This window comes from Epinephelus fuscoguttatus, linkage group LG22 (genome assembly GCF_011397635.1).
Source record: "Epinephelus fuscoguttatus linkage group LG22, E.fuscoguttatus.final_Chr_v1".
In the NCBI taxonomy this organism is placed as follows: domain Eukaryota; kingdom Metazoa; phylum Chordata; class Actinopteri; order Perciformes; family Serranidae; genus Epinephelus; species Epinephelus fuscoguttatus.
The window spans coordinates 6,398,614-6,422,845 of record NC_064773.1 but is presented as its reverse complement, the minus strand read 5'-3'; the positions used below and the strand labels follow the sequence as shown (position 1 = coordinate 6,422,845).

At 39.5% G+C, this 24,232-nt stretch overlaps 1 protein-coding gene across 2 annotated transcripts in view; it reads right to left on the bottom strand.

Annotated features, from left to right (window-relative positions):
• Positions 1-23,492, bottom strand: part of prkcq (protein kinase C, theta) — a 45,963-nt gene extending 22,471 nt beyond the window's left edge. Inside the window, exons 1-2 of one of the 2 annotated variants that reach the window (XM_049567238.1) lie at positions 23,443-23,492; positions 11,735-12,113 (exon numbers count right to left, since the gene is read on the bottom strand). In XM_049567238.1, the coding sequence (XP_049423195.1) occupies positions 11,735-11,852 (118 nt within the window). In that variant the 5' untranslated portion in view covers positions 11,853-12,113; positions 23,443-23,492. Of the gene's footprint in view, positions 1-11,734; positions 12,114-12,368; positions 12,523-23,442 lie in introns of those variants that run through there. The other variant, XM_049567237.1, reaches the window with a different exon arrangement.
• Between the last annotated feature and the right edge of the window lie 740 nt (positions 23,493-24,232).

The following is a 24,232-nucleotide window of genomic DNA, read 5'->3' as shown; positions in this document are numbered from 1 at the left end:
CTATTCTCCTCTGCTGCCATAGGTAGTACATTTAGTTTGCAGGTTGTGTGATAAACCATCTCAACACTTCACCACCTGGGTAGCAGACCTTTACGATTATTGCCTCACAGTGTGGAGAGATTTTCGATTGAATCACATGGCCACAAAAAACCACACACTCCTGGCCTTCATAATTGACATCTGCTGATTTTCCTCCGCAATAACATCCCATATATCCACTTACATAACAGCCACATGCCATCCTGCTGCCTCAACAATAAAGCCTGCTAAGCTTTTTACTCCCAAAGTGATCTGCGACCTTCTCTATCATCCGCTCATCGCCTGTCTGTCCACCAGCTCTGCCAGCTGCCGTCTCTGCCGATTTAAGCACCCAGAGAGTATATGTCTGTTTTCTCCCCAGACACACAGGCAACACCAGACTCTGTGTGTGCTTCTCAAACTGAGTTTCCTTGCGGCGCTCTGCAGAGTGAGAGGTGACATGTTTTGGTGTCAGGCAGTGCTCTGTCAGTTCCTGTGTTATTCTTTGAAAATCTACCAAGTTGGCATTTAGACATAAGTGTGCTCTCACACCTCGACTGCTTTGAAGGAGTTTATACTTCCCTCCTTTTTATGCGCTGTAGATGTTCCAAAGAGGTTTTTTAAGAATATATTTATCACATTTTTTACATACATCACAGAACACAGCAGCTCGGACATGACGTGACAAATAAAATAAGTAGTTAGAAATAAGAAAATGAAAGAAAAATAAAGGATAGTGGACATTACCTCCTCCAACCAGACAAAGACAGCAACAAACAGACAAACAAATGGCAAGGTTACAAGAAAACTGACTTACAGGCAATGTACAGAGACTGGCTGATTTACGTGCACCTCCCCAAAAATGTAACTACATGTCGCAGTGACGCAGACCTCCTGTCTGTTTCTGTAAGCTGAAACCATTTCCCTCAGTGGAAACAAAACTTTTATTTACTTTAATTTCACAGATAAGCAACAATAAATTGTGAAGACAATAAAGCCTCCACAAAAATTTCATTTTAAGTCTTGTGTGTGATTTATCCTGGCTTCATATGAGTAGAGGAAATCTCTGCTAATTTATACAATGTAAAATACCACAGGCTTATGCTAATAACATTAGCATGTTGTATTTGTTTGGAAAACGTGTTTAATGTAAGACAGTTGTTTAGTCAGTGAACCTTGTGAGTTGTAATGGAGCCGAATTTTGTAACGCTACCTTTTTTAAATGTTGCTGTTGTCCCTAGCTTCATATGAGAAGAGGAAAAGTCTGCTAGCTGCTAGGCTAATTTATACAGTGTAAAATACCACAGGCTTATGCTAATAACATTAGCATGTTGTATTTGTTTGGAAAATGTGTTTAGTGTGAGACAGTTGTTTTGTCAGTGAACCTTGTGAGTTGTAATGGAGCCGAATTTTGTAACATTACCTTTGTTGCTGTTGTCCCTGACTTCATATGAGAAGAGGAAAAGTCTGCTAGCTGCTAGGCTAATTTATACAATGTAAAATACCACAGGCTTATGCTAATAACGTTAGCATGTTGTATTTGTTTGGAAAACGTGTTTAGTATAAGACAGTTGTTTTGTCAGTGAACCTTGTGAGTTGTAATAGAGCCGAATTATTTACCGTTACCTTTGTTAAATGTTGCTGTTATCATTGGATTTATATGAGAAGAAAAGACTGCTAGCTGCTAGGCTAATTTATACAATGTAAAATGCCATAGGCTTGTGCTAAAAACATTAGCATGTTTTATTTGTGGGGAAAATGTGTCCAGATAAAGACAAGTGTTTGTCTGTGAATGCTGCCAGTTATAGTGAAGCTGATTTGTTTAAGTTTATTTACTTTATTAATCCCCCTGAGGGGAAATTCAAAGTTTTCACTCTTGCTTGTCAATTACACACAGGTCCGAAAGACACACACAGGACCCATACATGCACAAAGTGGAGAGATGTCAGAGTGAGGGGGTTGCTCTTGGTGAGGCGCCCCGAGCGGTTGGGGGGGTTTGGTGCCTTGCTCAGGGGCACTTCGGCAGTGCCCAGGACGTGAACTGGCACCTCTCCAGCCACCAGTCCACGCTCCACATTTTGGATGGGGACCGGATGGGGACTCGAACAGGCGACCCTCCGGTTCCCAACCCAAGTCCCTCTGGACTGAGCTACTGCCGCCCCCTGTGTACTTGTGTTTGAAATTGTCTCTATTAAGCCACGTTTAATGTGTGTTTAATATGTTTTTAAATGTGTGTTTAATGTGTGTTTTGAATCAACTAAACTTTACAGCACTTCACAGAACCCTCTGCCGCCGACTAGTGTTTTGGAGGTGTAACTGCAGAGTGACATAGACACACCATGGCACAAGTATAAATGCTCACAACGGCCTAGGCTAAGGCGTAGGGTCTGCCGCACAACTATAAATCCTGCTTACGGGTCCCAGACTTTATAAAAAGTCTCTGCTCAGGAGTGAAGAATACAAGAGATTCTAGTCATCGGGAACACACAGCATTATAAGATTGTGCCACGAGTTTTTTTGTTGGAGCAGCATCCTCGGTCCAAAAGAGCAGAATATTTTTCCTGACGGCAAAAGTCAAAAGATTGAAGAGTCTCTTTTGTTTGGTTTTTGTAATATGACCATCCGGAAGACCCAGTACTTCTATTTAAATTCCAAATGTAGCACACAGTTCATCCACAATACTAGATTAACAGCTTTGTAGCCTCACACACAGCCAATACGAGTGAATATAGCTTCCAGACTCGGAGTTACACTCACAGCAGAGAGAAGAAGTATTAGCATCCATTTTGTTTTTGAGAGCAGGTCTTACATATCAGGGATTAACACCTGCTCCTGATAACTAAATCCACACTAAACAAAATTTGAAATCCCCTCACTGTTAGCACCATTTGAGCCCAAAAGCATTGACTCAGCATGCAGGTTCCCCTCATTTGAATCTAAAAGTGGAAGTGAACCAAGAATGGTCCGCTGTTACATTACTGCCATGAGCTGTCAAACAAGTTTTTCATCAACCCAGGGGGATATAGCTCATGTTACCAAAACTAACAAAGGAAACGGACACAAATCAGTTACGTGAACAATTACAGAAGAACAGTGCTCATTTACAAGTTACTATAACTGCAGCTACAGCCATACATTCACATAAAGAGGCCTGGCATGCTTTTCTTCTGGTCACATATTCTGTTAATCCAAAGCCTTCTTCCTCTGTGCCATAGAGCTCCATTATTGCCTCAAAACTATTGAGAACACATCAATGAACCACACTGCTGCACGGGGTGATGGGTTCCTTTACTACCATGAACACACACACTTAGGTTTTTCTTTTTAACTCAATCCCACATACGCTGTCCTGCTGACACAAACACTCACCAGTGCACTAAATGTGTAGTCGCCAGAAGGAAATGTTGGCATTGTACGTTTCTGCAAATCCCAAACACGCTACACTTGCACATGTAACATGTATTATATTAATATTTCTAAGTGATGTAGCGTATATGAGCTCATTTTGTGATTGGAAGGTAGAGGGAATGTTGGATGGCGTGGCACCTAGAGACAACAGACAACAAATACCCGCTGTGTCTTCTAGCTGTTTTTCAGGCACTAAACTTGAATATTCTTTAGCAACCCTTTGCTGTTTTGCCAGCAGGGATACTGCCCCAAAAACGCGGGTGTTTTTCACGAAAACATGATATTTTTCAACCATAACCAAGTGGTTTTTGTACACAAAACAACATATTAAGCACAGGGTCGTTGAAGCATAAAGAAGTGTGCAATTTCATTGTATCCTCTACATAATGCATAAATGTAATGAATCAGTGGTTCACAGAAATGTACAATGCGAGCATTTACTCAGGTGATTGGTTCCAGTGTGAATTTATTAACTGCTGAAAATAGTCCCCAGCAAAGCACTATGTCCTCTTGTTTGAGTGACGTTAGCTAAAAACTACAGTCAAAAGGGGTCTCATTTATAAACAATGCCTGGGATCCATATTAAAAATGTACGTGCGGACAAAAAAAAAAATGGCATGTGCCAAAAAATATTTGAGAATTTCTACAGTCAGGCTTCCATTTCATAATCTGCGTTGCCAGTTTCCTGTCTCCAAAACGTTCGTTAGCATTTAAAAAACGGCCTCTAAAGTGAAAGTTTTTAAAAATATCCGTTTCTGTGGAGACGTGATAAACAGGATAGACAGAGATTTTAAAACAATAGCGGCTATATTCCGGGTTGTTCATGTTTTGTTGGCACTTTTGGGACTATTTACGAGCTTACAAATGAACTTAGCACTGCTGCATCAACATCACTGCTACATCGACAAACAAAGACGCCTGCTGTGCCCAATATTAGTAAGTGCATAGCAGCTAACTATGCTACATAAGGTTAAAATGTAGTTTATTATTATTTTTATCACTAGCGCCAAGAGGAAAACAAATCACTGTGCATGGGCAGAACGTTCTTCTATGGCGTATTGCCACCTACTGGCCTGGCGTGCTAATTGCAGCCGTTTTTGCATTTTCATGTAAACAGGGATATCGTTTTCACAACTGATCATGTAAAGCTGGATTTTTTTTTATACAGGATAAATAAAAATCTGTTTTTGTTTGTATCAGTATCCGTGTAAACAAGGCCTAAATAGATCCCAACTTTTCCACGGGACCTGGCGTACACCTCTTTTCAGGCCTTGTTTTGTGAGTACTAGTGTTGTCACGATACCCAAATCTTTGTTTCGGCACCAATACCAATATGAATTTCGATACTTTTCGATACTCTTCGGTACTTTTCCTAAGGAAAAGTCCTTTTGGATACAAACCTTTAGAGCAATAAATAGTAGGGGTGTAACGGTACCAAAAAAATCACGGTCAGTACCTCGGTACGGATGTCATGGTTTGGTAACTCAAATGTTTCACCAAGTTTGTGTTGTCTCGTGTTGTCTCCTTTTGCGAGGCAGACTTTCTCTTGTCTTTTTTCACATGCGCCAGCTGCGAATGTTGATACAGGTGTTGTCATACACACCACTTGTGCAATCTGTGCTCCAATAGGAACAAGAAAGGCGTTTGTGTGCATAAATGAGTAAAATAAATTAACTAAATTAATGAATTGAATCAATTTCAAAGTACCGGTATTTTCCAATTGCAGTATAGTACCGTTTGGAATACTCTAGTACCGTGGTACTATTTTAGTACCGGTATACTGTGCAACACTAGTGCCTACGCAATGTTTATAAAAGAGACCCCAGATGTTTTAGAATTTCACAGACCCTTTACAAAAATGGAACTATATATTTGTCGACGTCTTCTTTTACGTTTTACGTCTTCAGTAGGAACCAAAGGGCTTCGGGACGGAAGTCAGAATGTATTGAGAAGCAAACTAACACATCATTGCTTTTTGGTCTTTTCATGGGACTTTTTGACAAAAGTATTTAGAGCCTTACTCTAAGATAACAGAGTTTATGAACCAGCTTGTAAGCTTATAAGTGCAGCTACAAAGGTTCATTTTGCATAAAAAGGCGTCCCTTAATAAAAACATGAACTAAGGCTCGTTGTAGTGAAACACTTAGCACCGTGTTCACTTGATACCTACAGTAAACAGCCATTTAATTCATTACATTTATTATATTTATTACGTGTGATTACTTTTTTAAATACATGTATCTGCCTCTTATTGCTATTTCCTTTTAATGTGTCAAATGTTGTCGTGGAGAATAATATTTCGCGTCCATATATGCCGAGTGTTTACTATGGGAGTCACAATAAAGAGTCTTGAATCTTGTAATGTATAAATAGGGTTTTATAGTTCTATTATTTTGTCATCTAAACATTTTATTGGTTAATAAAAACATACTTTCTATGAGCCAAAAATAATTTAAATAATAATAAAAAATAAATTTGTACTGGAACAGACAAAAGCAGACAGGTGCAGAGACTCAGACTCGGCTTCCTAAGAGTTGAGCTGGTGCTTCTGGCCAATCATGACACTTACTTTATATTGGAAAACAAAACCATGGGGGAAAAAGACTCTGGAGGCCTTTATTGCTGCAGCTCTGTTACACCACTTGTGCTTCGCTGAGTCTAAAAAAGACTAGAAGAGTCTGAACACTCCCAACTTTGTAGAGGACTTCAATGAAAAAGCTGTTTATTGAAGCTTTCCATCACTTTTATTTGAAGATGAAATCAGCCGCAGTGAGCCAGAGTGCCTGATGGGAGCTATCTGCTCCTTTATTTTTATTTTTTGGCCAGAATGGGAGTTTCTCATCATCAGCCCTTAATTTCACAAACTCAGCATGGGGCCACTGAGCAAACTGCCAAAAACAGTTCACAGGGGTGAACTGTAATTTAGTACATTTACTCAAGTACTGACCTTAGGCACTATTTTGAGATACTTGTACTCAAGTATTTAAATTTTATGCAACTTTATATTCATCCTTCACTGTGTTTGGAGGCAACTATTGTACTTTTAATTCCTCTACAATTATTAAAGAGCTATTGTTACATCACAAGGCTAAAAAAGACATGTTCAGTGTATAAGTTTTATTTAAAGCCCACAATGGTAAGATTATATTCAGCTTTGCAGTGCATTAGTAAAGTGAAGGTCATTGGTGGTCTGTTTCAGATTGTAATGTGCACTGACTTCTGGTCAGTGGTAGTTAGAAGCAGCATTATAAAAACATCTAGCAGCAGCAGTAGCTGGGTGAAGGTCAGGGTGGTTGGCAGAAAGGAAATGTAACTACATTTACCCCAGTACTCTACTTAAATATAATCATTACTGCAGTGTTTCCATTTCATGCTACTTATTACATTTGGAGGCATATATTATATTTTTTTCTCCACTGAATGTTTTAGTTAATTTGCAGATTCAGATAATGAAACCAAAATACATATCAACTAATATACAATTATGTATCATTGTAGATTAAGCTACTCAGCAGTATATAAAGTAGTTAACTTAACTATCTTTACCAGCTGCAAAATTAAAGTGACCACACATTAATGCATCAGTAATTATAATCCAGTAATATAATATTAATAGATCTGAAATGGACCAGTCTGCATAATGAGTACTTTTACTTTAAGTAATTTTGATGCTAAAACTTTTGTGCTTTTCAGATTTACACAGTGCCAAAGAAAAAAATAATGCTAAAGAGTGCTAATCAGTATGTATATCTGACCATATTTGTATGATACTGCACGTTGTAGAGAATACAGTATTAAACTATATGGTCAAAGTGCTTGAGCCCTGCTACAGAGTGCCAGTCTGTTGTCTCTGCCCTGTTTAAAGAAGCATAAGCTGCAATTCAGGAGTGATCAACAGTTCAAAGTAGGCCCCGGGAAAGCTGCTTAGCCTTGCAGCAAATTTTTCCCAGTGGCCACTTGTGGTATTGCAGCGAGAAAAAAAAATCCCCTGCTGGCAAGAAATTGTTTTCTCCATAGGCCATTGTAAAAGAGACGTCTGTAAAACTGTTGAAAGGACACTTGCGAATGCAGACCAGGTCAATTACGACTCCTGATCTGAATTTTTTAACCATGGTGGTTTTATATTTGTAAAGCTTTCCTCAATTGGAGAAGAGCGGTTTAAAAATTTGGGACGTCATCACAATGTAAAGTCTGTGAGCCGAGCGGGAACTTGTGGGCGGGGCCAGCAGGAGAAACACTACTGCGCATTATCAGCGGGCCACATACTGCATAAGTAAACCCAGAAACTAGATAACTTTTTTGTCATATGCGCCTGTTGAGCAACTACACCGGAATGAATAAGTGCCATTTTGGGGTCCAGTATCTAGTTATTATAAAATCTACAGTTCAGAGTCTTATGATAGAGAGTTACATTACATGACACTGGTGTTATTTCATTTTTCTTACTGACAATATGCGGTTATTTAAATGCCTTCAATGTCCACTGTATAAAATTTCAGTGGCATTTAACGGTGAGGTTGCAGAACTGAAACTTGTACCGTTTGCCAAGCTTGTAGGAGAACTACAGTTGCCAATGGAAAATCGCAGATAACCCTATAGCCAGTGTTTGGTTTGTCCCTTCTGGGCTACTGTAGGAACAACATGGTGGACTCCATGGAAGAGGACCCACTCCGTATGCAGATATAAATGGCTCATTCTAAGGTAACGAAAACATAACGATTCTACCAATAAATGCCTCTAAATCCTACACCCTGGACCTTTAAATGTCACAGTATGAATTATGGTCAATGAGTCACCTACAGTTGAATTAGATCTAAAGGTAAAGAATATCCACAGTTCCATAAATGTGTGATTGTTTCCAAAGTCAGTGAGTAATCATACTAAATGATCGTGATCTCAGCATTGACCGAAATAATTGGGAGTATGATTTTTGCCATAATCAAGCAGCTATACTGAGCTCTTCTTCCATCACGAAGTGAAACCACTGAAGCTTATTTTATGTGATGTACAATATATGCTAATACTAAGGTAAAATCTGGTATTGTTTGTAATTTTATGTTTAAATATTGTTTTTGTTTAATAGGTATAATTGTAGTTTCAATGTAAAAACATCATGAGTTGTATCAGTTAAGGTTGCAGCGGTATACCATGATATTAAAATTGACCATTGTCATACCATGTTCATTTACTTATCTACGATATTGGAAAAAAATGCAACTAGACGGAGAATCTGAACTTAATTATAGTTATTTTTAAAAACTATTTACCCAGACTTCCATTAAAAAAATGTTTTTAAGTTTCACTTGTAGTAATAAAACGTCTGTTCAACCAATAATAACCCTTCATTTCCCGTCATTTTGACCTATAGTAATTATATTTTTTTGATACCATGACACTGTGAAACTGCATTATTTTCTGAGACGGTTATCGTACCTTGAAATCTTCAAACTGTTGCAACCCGAGTATCGATATAATAGTGACAATAATAATTATTGTCTAATAACGATAATAATAATAGTATTGTTTCCTGTGTTTTCTTGCTTAAGTCGGTGTCATTCAGACATGAAAAAAGATTTTTATCTGAGTTAAAGTGAAATGAAACCAAGAGCCATCGTCCCTCCACTGAGTCAGAACAGTGTAAATGAAACACACTGCAGGGCCTCTCCTTGCAGCCTCGTATAGGATCAGTCTTGTGGTTTCACAGAGGAAAAGAAACATCAGAGCCCTCCTCTTTCCTCTCAGTGTCACTCTGTTTTTAGCTCTAATCCTGCACTCATATTCACCAGCGGTTAAAGATAGCCAGATGCAGAACAAAGATATCTGCTCTTGGTCTGTTATCATGCTGGGAAGTTTCCCAAAGTTGTGGCAATGACCGTGAATCAACAGCTGCAGTGAAGATCTTAAAAAATGAGGGATATTGTGTAAAATAAATGGACTTGCTCACATTGACAGTGCTATCTTTATCTGTTGTTGAATTCTCACACAGGCCCAACTATATGGAGCCTGGCATCCTATGCCTCAGACGTCCTACTGTTACAGTACATACAGCACATACACACATACTCTTAGTCTTAGTCATCCTATAAGCTGCAGTCACTACAACTATATGATGAACAGTGTTGAACTCTTTAAAACTGAAAGTGAAAATAGCTGATTCTCTAAAAAACAACCTGTGAGTTCTTTTATAACTTTACTTGTTGCTACATTTTGCTACGTATTCTGTCAGACGTCTAAAAATAATGACAATACTTCTTCATTTCTATTTATTCCAAACACCCACAGTTGTTGCGTTACTGAACATAAAATGCATCACTTCCTGAGTGGCAGAGGAATTAATATTTTTCTGAGAAAGACCCAGTGAGCATGTGGGGCTTAAAGGAGTTAAAGCTGTCATGAGCTGGAATAAATGTCTAAATGCTATTCTGTGTTTTCAAACGTTTAAAGGCACAAAATACTATGTAGGTTGTCACCTGAAGCAGTTTTCTTTGTAAGGATGGAAAAGGTAGGGCTGCAGCTAATATGTACTTTCATTACTACTTATTTTCCTCAATTAATGATTAAACATTTTGACCATAAAGTGTCAGAAACTTGTAATTACAGTTTCCCAGAGCACAAGGTGACAGATTCACATTGCTTGTTTGCACATCATCACATTTAAAAAGCTGAAATGAAGCTAAACTTTTGAACAATGAATCGATTATCGATAGACTTATGATGATAAATTTTCTGTTGATGGCCTAACTGGTTTACGGACTAAACTCTAGTTTTAACTATGAACAGAAACCCTGGATGATGGTATAACCACAACTAATACATATACATTTTTGGTTGAAGTCTTCCCACAGATAGTATTGGGATTATTTTAAACATATAAACTGGGCGACACAGCCTCCACAGTACCAATACACATGTATGTAATCAGTAGCAGAGTCAGGGTATGCAGAGGTCATGGTTCAGTGCGAGTTTGGCACAGTGGAAAAAACGAATAATGACACGTTTCTTTTCATTTACTGTGAACAGACAGAAGTGTCAAAGACAAACAGAATCCTCTTGCAGGGGTCTGAGGTTACTCTTTTCCCACTTACAACTTTGTTAAACCATTTTCATGGTAAAAAATATGGTGCCACCTTGGCTGTATTTAAACCTTCAAAGCACCCAAACATTTATCATCCTGGCACATCAGAGGACGCCGGTGAATGAGCGTTAGCTTGTTGGATGTGTTTCTGTTCACAGACCCTACAACTGTGAAGCAACGCCGACACACCGTCCTCGTCTTCCACACAACTCCATTGCTGTTGTTACCATCTAGGTACTCAGACAGCTCTTCCAGCTCCACTGTTGAATTTGAGTTCATCATACTGTGTGTGAACGATTCACGGCAAACGGCTAAAAGTTTCCTGGCAAAACTCACTCTTGTGAATGTTGGTTCCACAATAGATGCATCAGTCTACATACCGAGTGTTCAGCATGCACCAACCTGTGCCCCTTATACCGTGAAGGTTCAGTACGAATACACAAACCATTACAGCCTTAGTAATCGATTATCAGCACATTCTAATTGGACGATGATGGCTAAGCTACAGCTGATTCCTCAAGGTCAACAAATGCTGAGACATTGGTCCGATATCCAAACCTATCGGCTATCGGTCTGATGACGATAAAGCCTCTGGGGGCGAGGGCCAATGTAACGGGCTGATCCAGTGTAGCCAGCAGATATCTGAGCAAAGTCTTCCTCTTTCATGCCCCAGTAATTTATGCTTGTCTTTAAACATATATCTGCAGATACATTTTTTAGAAAGCTAGAGTTAACTCGTCATCAGACGATAGTCATTGAGTATGAGGTTCCATTTCGCCCAAGCATTCTGCTTCTCCACACAGACTGTTTAATGCCACTTAAACATGATTAGTCAATACTAATCAAACTGCAAACAGAAACCAGAACACTTCCAATGCCAAAATCTTGGCCTGTTGCCTACAGATTAATATTGGTGTAACTCTGGTTGGATCACTTGTGCTTGAACAATCAGTCGATTACCAATTAGTTAATGGACAGAAAATTAGTTAGAGAGGATTCTGATAATTGCTTCACTGTTTGATTCGGTTGTCAAGCAAAAAACAAATATTCTCTGGTTCGAGCTTCACAGTGTGAGGATTTGAGACTTCCCTTCTGTTTCATGTCATTGTAAGCTGAGTATTGTTGGTTTTGGACATTTGAAGATGCCACTGATTTAACCTACCTTTTCTTGTTTGTAAGTCATACACATTAGGTATATTTCACAAACACAAATGAACACAAGCGGTCACTAACCTGTGTCGATGGCCTCCTTCATGTAAACCGCACAGTACGGGTTCAGCACCTCCTCGTGATAGGCCAGACCGGGATCGATCTCAAAGTTGGAGAACCCAATCCGCAGGAAAGGAGACATGGCTGCTGGCTTTTATTTTCTGACCTCCTCGCAAATATCCAAACAACCTCAAGGAAAAATTTGGACGACACCGTCTTTGCAAAGCAGTTTCGAGAGACAGATTTTGGAGAGATGGCTCCGGCGTTGCTGTCAACCACCTTTCCTCCGCCGCAGCACACGCCAACTGCCCCTTTTCCTCCAGAGGCAAGATGAGTCTGGCAGGGGGAGGAGGAGGCAGAGGAGGAGGATCTGCTGTTTTCCGCCTTTGACGCTTTAAAGAACCTGTGAGAGGAAGAGACAGAGACAAAGAAGGAGATATTTCATCACCCGCCGCACTGTAACCACAAGCTGTGAGTGAGTTTTCCTGCAGAACTTTGCTCCATCTGGCTGTCGAAGCGGGGTTTTAAACTAAATCTGCAAAGTAAACAAAACAAAAAACTAAGAAAATGTTTGAGGAGCCTTGTTCACTCCCAAGAGCCCAAAGCAAGATAACAAACCAGCGCTCTATACCTGGAGCAAAAATAAAGCCATCCCTACCTTCAGGACTTGTAAACACCAGCTGTCAGACATGGCAGACGTTTTTAGCACATTGTAAAAATAAAATTATCTCTAAAACATTTTCTTTGTGTGATCAACCACAGATAGAACTACAGTAACATCTCTGGTGCTGCCTCTAATGCAGCACTTTTGATAGCAAAGTCTTTGACGGTCGATGTGATATTTGAGGCTTGGCAGAGAGTCGTGTGTGTGTGTGTGTGTCAGTCCCAGTGGTGGAGAGGAGGCCGGCAGGTGACTATTAATAGAGCTGAAATACTAAACGCAGATCAGAAATATGCAACTGCGTGCGCCTGAGTCCGCAATACTTGTTGTCATGTCGTCATCGTCAGAAGCAGCGAGTCACCTTCTTCACAGTAAACCCTCACTGACCCTGAGTCAGTGTGTCATGTGAATAGTGTGTCATAACCCAGCCCCTGGGCATACATAGAAACATTAAGTTCAGAAGGTGGATTCTGAGCCAACATTAAACATCTTAACGGTTTTTATGCACCCCCTTAATTAAAATATTCTGTGTTTCCTGGGTGATTGAAGGCTGCACTGATCAATATTTTCATATTGATAATGGATCAAATGAATATGTGTAATATAAGAAGGGTAGCTCACAGAGAAGTAACCACAGGAAGTCTTCCACGGTGGAAATAAATCCAGTAGAGCACAATGGAAATGTAAATAAATATACTTCTTTGAAGGGAGAAAATAAAGCTTTCGCGATAATCTGTAAATATTTGAGAGTTCCTAATGTGAACAGTTAATTTTGGATATGTTTATAGTCTTATTTTTAGTTTTCTTTTGCTTCTTTCCTTTTCCTTCTTCATGTTTTTGTGTATGCAAGACCATGAGATGTATGAAAAAAAGGTGTCTTGTAATCCCATGTGGGATGGACCAAATGTTTGGTATTCCATCAAATTGAAAAATATCTAACCAATAGGCTTGGGCAGTTTTTTTTTTCAACCTGGTCTCATTCCCAGTCGTCAAATACTGCCGCTTGGTCATTGATTTTTGCGTCAGACCCCAACGAATTACAGACATCCTTTTGCGGTGGTATGATACAGCATTGGCGTAAGTTTGAAACACCACCAGACAACAACGTAATTTATAGAGCTGGAAAGTTGGTATAGAATGGGTAGGAGTGGTAGCGGATGGGTCCAACAACACCGGACTTTCACCCAGGAGGTCCATGTTTGCTTCTCATGTGAACTGAGGTCAGTGTTTAGCCTGCAGTGCTGTGTTTCTAATATGCAGTTAACCTTCTTAAAGGCGGATTTATACTTGTGCATCAATTCTATGCAGAGCCAACACTATGCTGTTGTGAGCATTTATACTTGTGCTATGGTGTGTCTGTCATTCTGCAGTTAGACCACCAAACCACTAGTTAGCGGTGGGTTTCCTGTGAAGTGTTGTAAAAGGAGTTCGTCCAAAAGCACACATTAACAGGGATCACTAGCGACAAATTCAAATGCAAGTACACGAATCAGCTTCACTATAACAAGCGACATTCACAGACAAAGCACTTGTCTTTATCTGGACACATTTTCCCCACAAATACAACATGCTAACGTTATTAGCATAAGCCTGTGGTATTTTACATTGTATAAATTAGCCTAGCCGCTAGCGACTTTTCCTTTACTCGTATAAAACCAGGGACAACAGCAACATTTAACAAAGGTAACGTTACAAAATTCGGCTCCAATACAACTCACAAGGTTCACTGACAAAACAACTGTCTTATACTAAACACGTTTTCCAAACAAATACAACATGCTAACGTTATTAGTGCATTTTAGTATAAATTAGCCTGGCAGCTAGCAGAGATTGATCTCATATGAAGCCAGGATAAATCACACACAAGACTTAAAATGCTATTTTAGTGGAGGCTTTATTATCTACACAATTTACTGTTTCTTAACTGTGAAATTAAAATAAATAAAAGCTTTGTTTCCACTGAGGGAAATGGTTTCAGCTTACAGAAATAGACAGGAGGTGTGTGTTGCAAAGGAGCTGTGTCATAGTTTTGTTTTGTTTTTTTCACTTTTCCAGTTGTGAGAATCTGTTAAATTTCATGGGGGGATATTTTATTTACTGACGAGGCAAAGTTTGTATCACTTTGTACTGTGTAATAATGTAGCATTATGGTAAAAATGTCAGTATCAGTCAGGACATTTTATTACATTATTGGCCAAATTATTAGATTATTGGGTTTTATTACATTTTCGATCAAGTTAAATGCAAATTTTATTATTTTTTTCAGGAACTGATTACGTTATTTGGCGCTACAGGCCTCAGTTTTGTTCTATTTATCCTCACGTGTAATTTGGACCAGTTCTTTCAATTATATCTTATTTTTACCCCATTAAATGTACCTTACATAAATGTCTTCATCTGCATATAATTATGCACATATAATCACAGACTGATATTGATCCTGATATTGAGATTCTCACCCACACCCACGCACTCCCCCCTAAATGTGCAGCGCTGCAGACTCCCACACTTTGAACCTTGTCGTATAGCGCTGCGTTCACTGCAGGAGTACAACTTCCGGTGCTTGAGTTACAACGAGGTAACCACACTTCCTGTGTGTCGAGGCGGTTTTTATTTTTCATTTTGAAGCTTCACAGGTGGGGTTGTTGGAAACACTAGATAGAAAAACAACAAAAAACCCGGCTGCTCTAAATTTTGAGAAGGTGGGCAGAGAACAGCGAGACACTGAGGGTTTCTGTAGGTTGATGCATTGTGATGAACTAAATACAAGTTAGAAGCTAAAAAATACATACTCTATGGTAAAAAGAATTCTACATTAGCGTCATCCCTTCTCAATTATCCTGATATATTAAAGATTACTTGACTTAAAGTCCCAATATGTTTTTGACACTTGACAATCCACATATGTGATTGAAAAGATATATTTTTTAAAGTATAGTTCCTATTTAACTGCTGTGTTTACAGTGTCACTGATGTAAACAAACCTTATCAGCATCATAAAGCATTAACAACTGCTGCTTCCTGTATTATAAGTCCTCTAACTTCAATTGGCTGGTGGTTGCAGATTGTACCTTCAGCTTCTGACATTTCCGTGAAGATTTAATGTTTTAATGAAGAGTTGGCAACTCTTATTAGACTTTAATCTTCCTCGAGTTACTTCTTTTCCCCCAAAACCTTAACTTGTATGTGCCTGTATATTAGAAAACCACAGACTGAGATTGAGACATGATTAGGTAAACTCAGCTTTGACCATCAACCGAATCTTTTTTGTAACATTTTCACATGTTTTCATGTCTGGCTAATGTGCAAAAAATAACTTGCCTCAGTATAATTGTGAAACTGGTTACATTAAAGCATGATTCTGTGTGCTTTAATGTACATTTTGTGTTGTAAGATGCTGCCCAACTGTGAATTTATTGAGGTTGAAACTGAGTTTATCCTAGTACAAATAATATTTCATTTTTTTCCACATGTACATGGAGATAAATGACCCTTTTATGAGGCTTATCCAGGTCATTATCATAATTGGGATATGGAGATTACACGAGTACAGAGAAATCATGTTGTGGTCATGTTCCCAGTATACAATACTAGTAACTGGGTTACTGATTGCTGCAGTCTGTTTGCCCAGATGCCTGTGATGTTGACAAAAAAAAAAAAAAAAGGGTGACATTAACGACACTGTACATTTACTCTTGTCACTACCATTTGACAACTTATGCGTGTCTTACAGCGAACGACATTTCGAGCAATTTAATTGTCATAGACAAACGTCGGAGTAAATCATGAGAGTTTTACTTAAGTTGTTGTTGTTCTCTCCTGTGATCTTGATCATTTGGTATTAGGTGGTCATAAAACTCAGTCCAAGCTGTGTGTGCCCACGGAGCGTTTTTTGTTGTTGTTGTTGTTCTCAGCGCCGGCAACTTTTTTTAGTTGTTCCCAATCAAGCTTTTATGTGCAGGGCTGCTCTGAGCGCTTCTAGTTGAAAATCTCTGAGCTTTTCAAAATGGCGCTTGTGTCGTTACTGCGGCTCCTTTAGCTACTATGTATCCTGAGCTGTATGATACGTCAGAGACTTTACAACAAAGACAGAAAGGCCCATTTGCGTGAGAAGGTCAGCCGAACACTGAATGTTACGGCTAAGGGGGCGATCGCACAGAAATGAGACACTAGAGACGTGGACGCTTCAAAGACGCTTGAAGCGCTGGAAGCACTTATTCAATGTGCGCTAGACAAAAAAACAAACAAAAAAAAAAAAACACAGCAAGGAGCACCTGTGGAGCTGGGGTGCGTGCGCAACACACACACAATTAGTCTCCCTTTGAATATAGTGTTTCCCTCGAAGACAGTAGAGACAGTACTAGCTTACGTGAAACTATCACGAGTCAACTTTGTTTGTAGCACTTTTCATACATAAACATGCAGCACAAAAACTGTGAACTACGAAATAAGGTCACCAGCCCTCTCACATATCCCACTGTCTGAAAGTTAACTAGCTGCTACAACGATATTGTCGTCCTCAATTACATTGTACTCAACAGACAAATTCGTTGCGCTGCTCGCACAGCTCCATGCATGTCTCCTCCTGTGTTTGTTTGAGTACTGAGGTGTGCGTGTGTTGTATAATTCTTAAAAATCAAATATTGTCAGGATAAATTTCTCGTCTTCGGATTGCATTATGTTGCCCGTTGCTCGTAACTGCCATAAACTGCCTAAACTGACCAAACTGCCGTAACTGCCACAACAAAACAGGAAGGAGGATTTGATTGGCTGCCTGGGCCAATGACGACAATGACGAATGGTGCTACTGGCGTCTGACACTCAAAAAGTTGAAAATATTTTAACTTTTCAGCGTTTATGCGCATCTAAAAAGAAGCGTCTACAAAAACACGCGTCTAAAAAGACGCCGAAAAAACGCCTGTCTAAAAAGACGCTTGAACGCCGGTCCAATACGCCGTGTCATAGGAAAACAATTGTTTTACTGGCGTTGCGCTTCTAGTGTTTGATCTCTGTGTGATTGCCCCCTTAGTGTTGTGTTTTAATCTCGTATCATTGTGAGGTAGTCGTTAGTGGTGTTGTCAATCCTCTTTTAACGAAGCGTTGTGTTAGCTACCTAGCTAACGCCATTGTCAAGCTATTGTTATCATAGAAACAAAACCCTAGTGCAGTGTGTCATTAAAAAAGGGCTGGATGAGGCGTTACCCAGCACCCTACCGCTGCTTTTCTACAGAAGAAAAATGCCAAGTCGACAAATGCCCCAAGTCACCCCAAACCTTTCCCATCTTGACATTCTGACAGAATCAAACGTGTTTATAATAGCAGTAAGTTTTTAATCTTGGCGTATGTGTATATCGAAGTTCAATACTGTGAACATTGTCAACAGCCAATTGGTACGCTCTCTCCAGCATCGAGCAGGAAATAAGCAGGAACATGAACAAGTCTTGGTTCTCTTGTACTGTGGCAAAGAAGGAGAAACTGGTGGAGTTGAGGAGTGAACAAGAGACGGTGTTTAATTGGCGTGTATCTGATCCACCAACCAGCACTTATTTTAGTGAGAAATCAGTTTTTGAAATGGTTCTCTTATTGCAATGGTGTCCTCACAATAAAATAGCTCAGCTAACCAACAGAGGCTGGTGGCAAGTTGAAATAATCTCAAAAGGAATCTTGCTGGAGAAACTGCACTAGCTAGGAAACCACTAGTAACTTCCATCAGTGGTTCTCAACTGGTGGGTCGTGGTCTGACAGTGGGTCGCAGGTCTATTCTGAATGTACCGTAAGTGATTTGCTTACGAATCAACTTTGTAAAAAACATACTTTATTTTTAAGTACAGTGAATTTCCAGCACAGAGCTTTTATTCTGAAGTGCCGTTTCCTGCTGTAGAGTGAGTGACTAATGGACAGATACTTGACAGAGACAGCAAACTACCTTGATGACGGCCAAACGCAAGTATGTCTGGACGCCGAACGAAGACGAAATCTGGACCCTGTGGCTGGACCAGTTGGGAACCACTTACTTAAATGACTTTCATTTAGCTGACTTAACTAGCGGGGAAAGGTTAATAAATAAACTAGATGAATGTGTTTGTTGAATTTTTTTTTCAGTTTTCCTGATAAAAGTCTGTACACATACTGTTACAGAACTGACAGATCTAAGGGAAGGTTTTACCGAATATTTTGTATAGATTGCTTTTTCTCAACGGCTTATCTACTTAATAAAAAAGTAGATCTATAAATACGTTCTTGTCAGGCTTTTCCCCTTAAAGCTCTGATGAAGGCTTACTGTTGCAGAAGCATCAGCAGCATACCCATCATTCTTAAGTGCTACTACTTTCTTTGTAAGTTAATGTACTTGTTTTCTACTTGTTTGGGTTGTTACTGTTTCATATAGATATGCTACAGGTCTGACGCAGAGGGCTGATGTGATACTCAATAAAAGTTCACATAATTTTATGTACATACAACATAAAGTGAAGTAAAACAGTTGTATGGCAGCTTTTGAGCTAAAGTGATGTAGAGTATGAAGCCTGTGGTGACATCCTAATGAGATTACACCATCTATGGCCTCTTTCTTCCTCATGAAGTAACTGTACTCCAACTGTAAGAGGATTTAGACAGTACACACACAGGGGTCATTGTTAAAACCAAAACAGCAGCTCAAACGTTGTAAATCAGCTGCTGATGAAATCTGATGTGCTTTCCCACACATGAGGACTTAAACATGGGCTTTATTATCCCTCTTCAGGTTTCACTTCTGTGAGCCGGTCTCGGTTATTTAATATCGTGGTGTATGAACAGGAGCTGTCGAATCTCTGTGGTCGGCTCTGTGGTTGATGTTTATCTCTTTCAGTACAGCCAACAGAGAGAATAAACACCTTTTTATGTCATGTTTTCTCTGAGCACACACTTTTATGTGTGCAGGCATCAGGGTGCCATCTGAGGCGGTGCGTTGGCTTCACGGCAAACCACCCATGGGTGCTCAAATGCCACCCCCGCCCGTCCTCAAACACACAGATGGAGATGCAGGGAAGGTCAAGTACCAGTGAGACATTTGCTCAAAGCTTTCATGAGGGAGGGCAAAGTCAAACGGGCTTCCACCTGACCCCTCTGTACCGAGAGCCATCAAAGCACAGCGTGTGTGTGTGAGTGTGTGTGTGTCACAGCTCTTTGAAGTAGCCAAGAGAAGAGGAGGAAGAGGAGGGGAGGTGATTGTTGTTATTGACAGGAGGTCCATGTGTGTGACAGAAGCCTTTGAGTATAGCTGCCACTTGAGCCCAGTGTCCCTGAAGTGGTCACAAAAACAAAGGTAGAAGATAGACTTTCAACAGCCGTCTTTAATTAACTGCCTTGCTAGTTGCTAGTCTTTCTTTGGGAAAAGAGGCCATTTGATGAGAAACTAATACTGTAACTGCAGTGCCTAAAGGCTTTTCACCCTCAATCATGTTTGCCTCTATTGACATATTGATTTACTGATTGATGGCCACGTTGAACAACACTAGGGCTGTACCCGACTCAGAATTATGTCAGCTGAATCAGATTTAGCTGGTCAATATGAATATAATAAGCTAACGGTGCTAACGACAGATCAGAAACAACATTTTTGTCAACATTAGATATCAAACAAAAGCCAGAGACTGTGTTGTATTAAGTTGCAGTGAGCCGTGAATTCACCGCTTCTAAGCAAGGAGGCAGAAGATAACGTTATCTCGGAGAATGACCGGACAAAGCCTCTCTTCCTCAGGGCAGCTGCCTCTGTGTCCGCAGCTGCCTCTGTGTCTGCAGCTGCCTGCTTTTAGCTGAAGAGCAGAAAGCAAGGAGTGCTCACTCCGCTGCTAAATCTGGGGATTTAGGTCCTGTTTATGCAACAACAACTTCAACCAAAAACGGTAAACTTTAGTTGTCTTTTGGCCGATCGTTTACACCACAGCGGCGAGAAAGTCAACCACCACAACAACAACAATGGCAGACTCTCGAACTCTGTTTGTGCTGCTTACCCTGTCGAATTTATCAACGCTTCTCCAGCAAAGTGTAGATTTATTGTAGCAACTACACCTCATCGTCCGTCCAGACAAATGTGCGGTTCGTGCGGTTGCCATTTTGTTAGATTATACATCAACGATCCATACAAGGAAGGACATGTGTGCAGGTGTGTGTTGTTTCATTATGAAGTCACACTGCCAACTACTCGCCTGGAGGTATACTACAGCGTTTTTGGTCATTTTTGCCGATCTGTGTGCACGGTTATTGTCATCAAAACATTGTCGTCTGAACGTGGAACTTTTATCAAAACGGAAACACGGTCTTAAGCGTCCTCATAAGTACACTGACTGACAAAATAACCCAAACAAACAAACAAAAAACCTTGACAGCTCAACTTGGAGGAATCTCAGTCGACTGACGTGTCTCCAACTGGTGATTCGAGTCTCTAAGGCCCTGTCCAAATACCTGCACTTGCGCCCTTGTGCCCCTTAATTGCTCGCTCCCGCTAAGGGGCGCAAGTGCGTAGGGTGTCCAAATTGTCTTCTGTTGTTATCAAGGGGTGCAAACCTGCGCCCTTAATGCACCCCTTCCGAAAGTGCGCATCAGACCTCACTTCGCTGAAGGATTTTACCCAGAATCCTCTGTAGCGTTGTGACGCCGTAACACTGCACAGCTGGCTGGTACAACTCACCATCTTCAAACGGTAACTGACGTGTCCGCGAGCCGTTAACTCCGACTGACAACAACCGTTAGAGGAACATGACGTCAAACAACACGCTGTGTGGACTTAATAATACATGACAGGGCGTTAATAATGAAATAATATACAGTTTACAGTTGACCTGAGGGTTGTATGACAATCCACATCACTTTACAATTTTAGTTGTGTCTAGTTTATTTTATATCACAATTTACCACAATTTATCCAAGCAAAAAACGTTTTAATAGTAATAACGGTAATCTAGGCTACGTTAACGGTAGAGTAAAAAAAGACGTTACAGCTAATATACACATTATTAACAGGTAAATTTAAGAGTAAAATTTAATTTAATTTACCTGTTGGTTGGGCATCAGCATCAATACTTGGATCTGATGTAGATGCCGCCTTCTCCTGCGGCTCCTAATCCTCCTCATCATTCGCTGATTGTATCTATTTATCATTTGCAGCAGCAGCACTGCGAACAACGTTATTTCCTCTATCGCCATGTTTCGTCTCCTAGGAGATGGACCAGCTGGACCCAAACGGAAGTGACGTGTACGCAACTGTCCCAATTCTCCTTTTTAAACAGCGTCGATCCCTTGCGCACTTACGCCCCCAACTGCATTTTTGGCAAGTGCACTTCAGGGAAGACCTCAGGGCGCCCTTAACAGCGAAACTGTATCAAAACATCCCTTTACAAGCTTTCAGACATTTTGCGCAGTATAATCCAAGTCTCATTTCTCTAGTTGTACCCTTAATACATTCCACACTCATTTTTGCCAAATGATTTAAAACTGAACTGAGCTCTTGTCAAATGCTGAAAAAGTTTAGTGATAATATGTGTGTTTGGGAAGTAAACAGATGCTTTGATATAGCTTTGCTGCTGTTAAAATCAAACAATAAATCAATATGTTTGCTGTTTACTATCCATGTGAGAAAAACAAAATTCTCTTCATGAATTCAAGGTAACACAGCGTGACTAACTGATACACAAATGATCATTTTGTGAGTAAAGCATTCCTTTAATTCACAGTGTGAGAGTGTAACCAACATTCCCTCGTTTCCTCACGTACTGTACTCTCACCACAACTCTGAGGTACTTGTATTTTACATCATCCTTTGAATTCTTCAGTGTTTAAGAGGGAAATATGGTCTATAGTTACTTGTTTCTTTGCAGACAGAAGAGTTTAGACACAAAATACATGATTCGTTTTTAAGATATAAAACAACATTTCAGTGACAGACATGTTCACTCACGTCATTTACAGTATTCTACAGTTATAGTTACTTTGCAGAGTCAGATTTCACAACCTGTCACTCCCTTTCCACCTTCATATTCAGGTCTGATTTAATGGTGACACATATTGAGACTTGCACTCATGATGATTTATTAAAGATGATGTATACCTAATATTTAGGATTCTGATTTGTGTCTGGTCATTTTACTAACCTATATTGTATATTATGGAAATGTTTGATTTTATGAATGCTTTTTTTTTTTTTTTTTTACTTTGTCTTGTAAGGTGTCCTGAGTGCTTTGAAAGGCACCTATAAATAAAATGCATTATTATTATTATGATTAGTATTATAGTATTACTATAAAACACAATGCATGCCGATTGATGTAACGACCAAACACCATATAAAATAGTTAAATTCAACCAGCTATAACGTCAAAATGCTGCTAATGTACTAATGTATTGTTTCTTTGCAAGGCTGGAATGTAACTAATTATATTTACTCAACACTGTTATACAATTCAGGTGTCCTGTACCTGTATTTCCAACATGTATTACTGTATTTAAGAGAAAATATTGCACTTTGTACTCATCGCATATTTGACAGCTGTAGTTACTTTTTATATTTACACACAGAGACCATCTGATCTGTTAATACAAGATACCTCACCATAGATTAAACCACCTACATGCATATAAAGTAGCTAAGTAGTTGGATTGTTGGTGTTAAAGCATCATTAATAATACATAGTATATTATGCCATTGACAGGGGTCACTATGCTGCATGATGAGTAATTTTAATTTGATATTTAAAGTTACAGGTTGCTGCTAATACCTGTATACTTCAGGGCAGATTTTGAATTCAGGACATTTATATGCAATGTGATTTACATGTGTTTTATATAGCCAAATCAACCAACAAAAGCTTACAGTGCGTGTTTCAAAACAAAAGGGATAACTAAAATAGAAACCACTAGAAATGTCACAGACACATGCAGCCGTTTATGCTTTTGTGCTCTTGCTGCAGTGTGAAAGTTATTAATGCATGTTGTTACTGAACAAAAGTGAAACACAGCGGGTCATTAATGCGGTTAAATATCAGGAATAGTTCAGTTAAAATTAGTTTGTGAGAATATTAAAAGGAGTCGCACTAACCTGTGACAGACCGGTGAAGATCTCAGAGGCTGCTCTCCATCCGAGCATTTCTCACACAGACCGGAGGGAGCACACACGGTGCGGTAACCCTGATACTATGAGGCGTTCAATGACTGTGGGAATATTAGCACTTCTTACAACTACTGCTTAAACTTAGAGCAGAATAAAGAAAAATAACAAAGGAAGAGGATTTTTCCCCCTTGTTTGCTTATTTGTTTTACCATGTTGTTGCTATATAGGGCACATTTATTTGTATGTCTGTTTATATTGCATCAACTTTTTTAATCCCTGTTATCTTTTTCCTCTTTTTGTTTCTTTGTGCTTTGTTTTATTTCCAGGTAGCCTTATGTATCATCTCGGACAAGGCGAGTAAAAAATAGCCTTTTGTCTCCCCCTAGCATTTATATACCCTGTGTATTTATTAATTTGCACTGCCCCTTCTTAAATAAACCAAACTAAACTAAGGGAGGCGCAGGACATTAACATTATCTTGCTTATTAATTGAAGTTGATGATAAACAGGCTGTGTTTTTAAGCCTGATCCCTCCTTTTACTAGAGCTCCATGCCATTTGATTTCTAACCCCACTCAAAGTGTAAATATTTCATGTGCAGTTGAAAAACTTGAATTTCCGAGGAGACATTGAACGCAACAGTGATGTATCCACCCACATTAGAAGTGAAACTTCTTTGTGAAACAACAAAACAAAGAAGTAAGACTTCAAGAGCACATTCACTGAGCTTAGATGAGGGAAAATCATAGCTTAACAGTGTTAATGCTGTTTTAATTCAG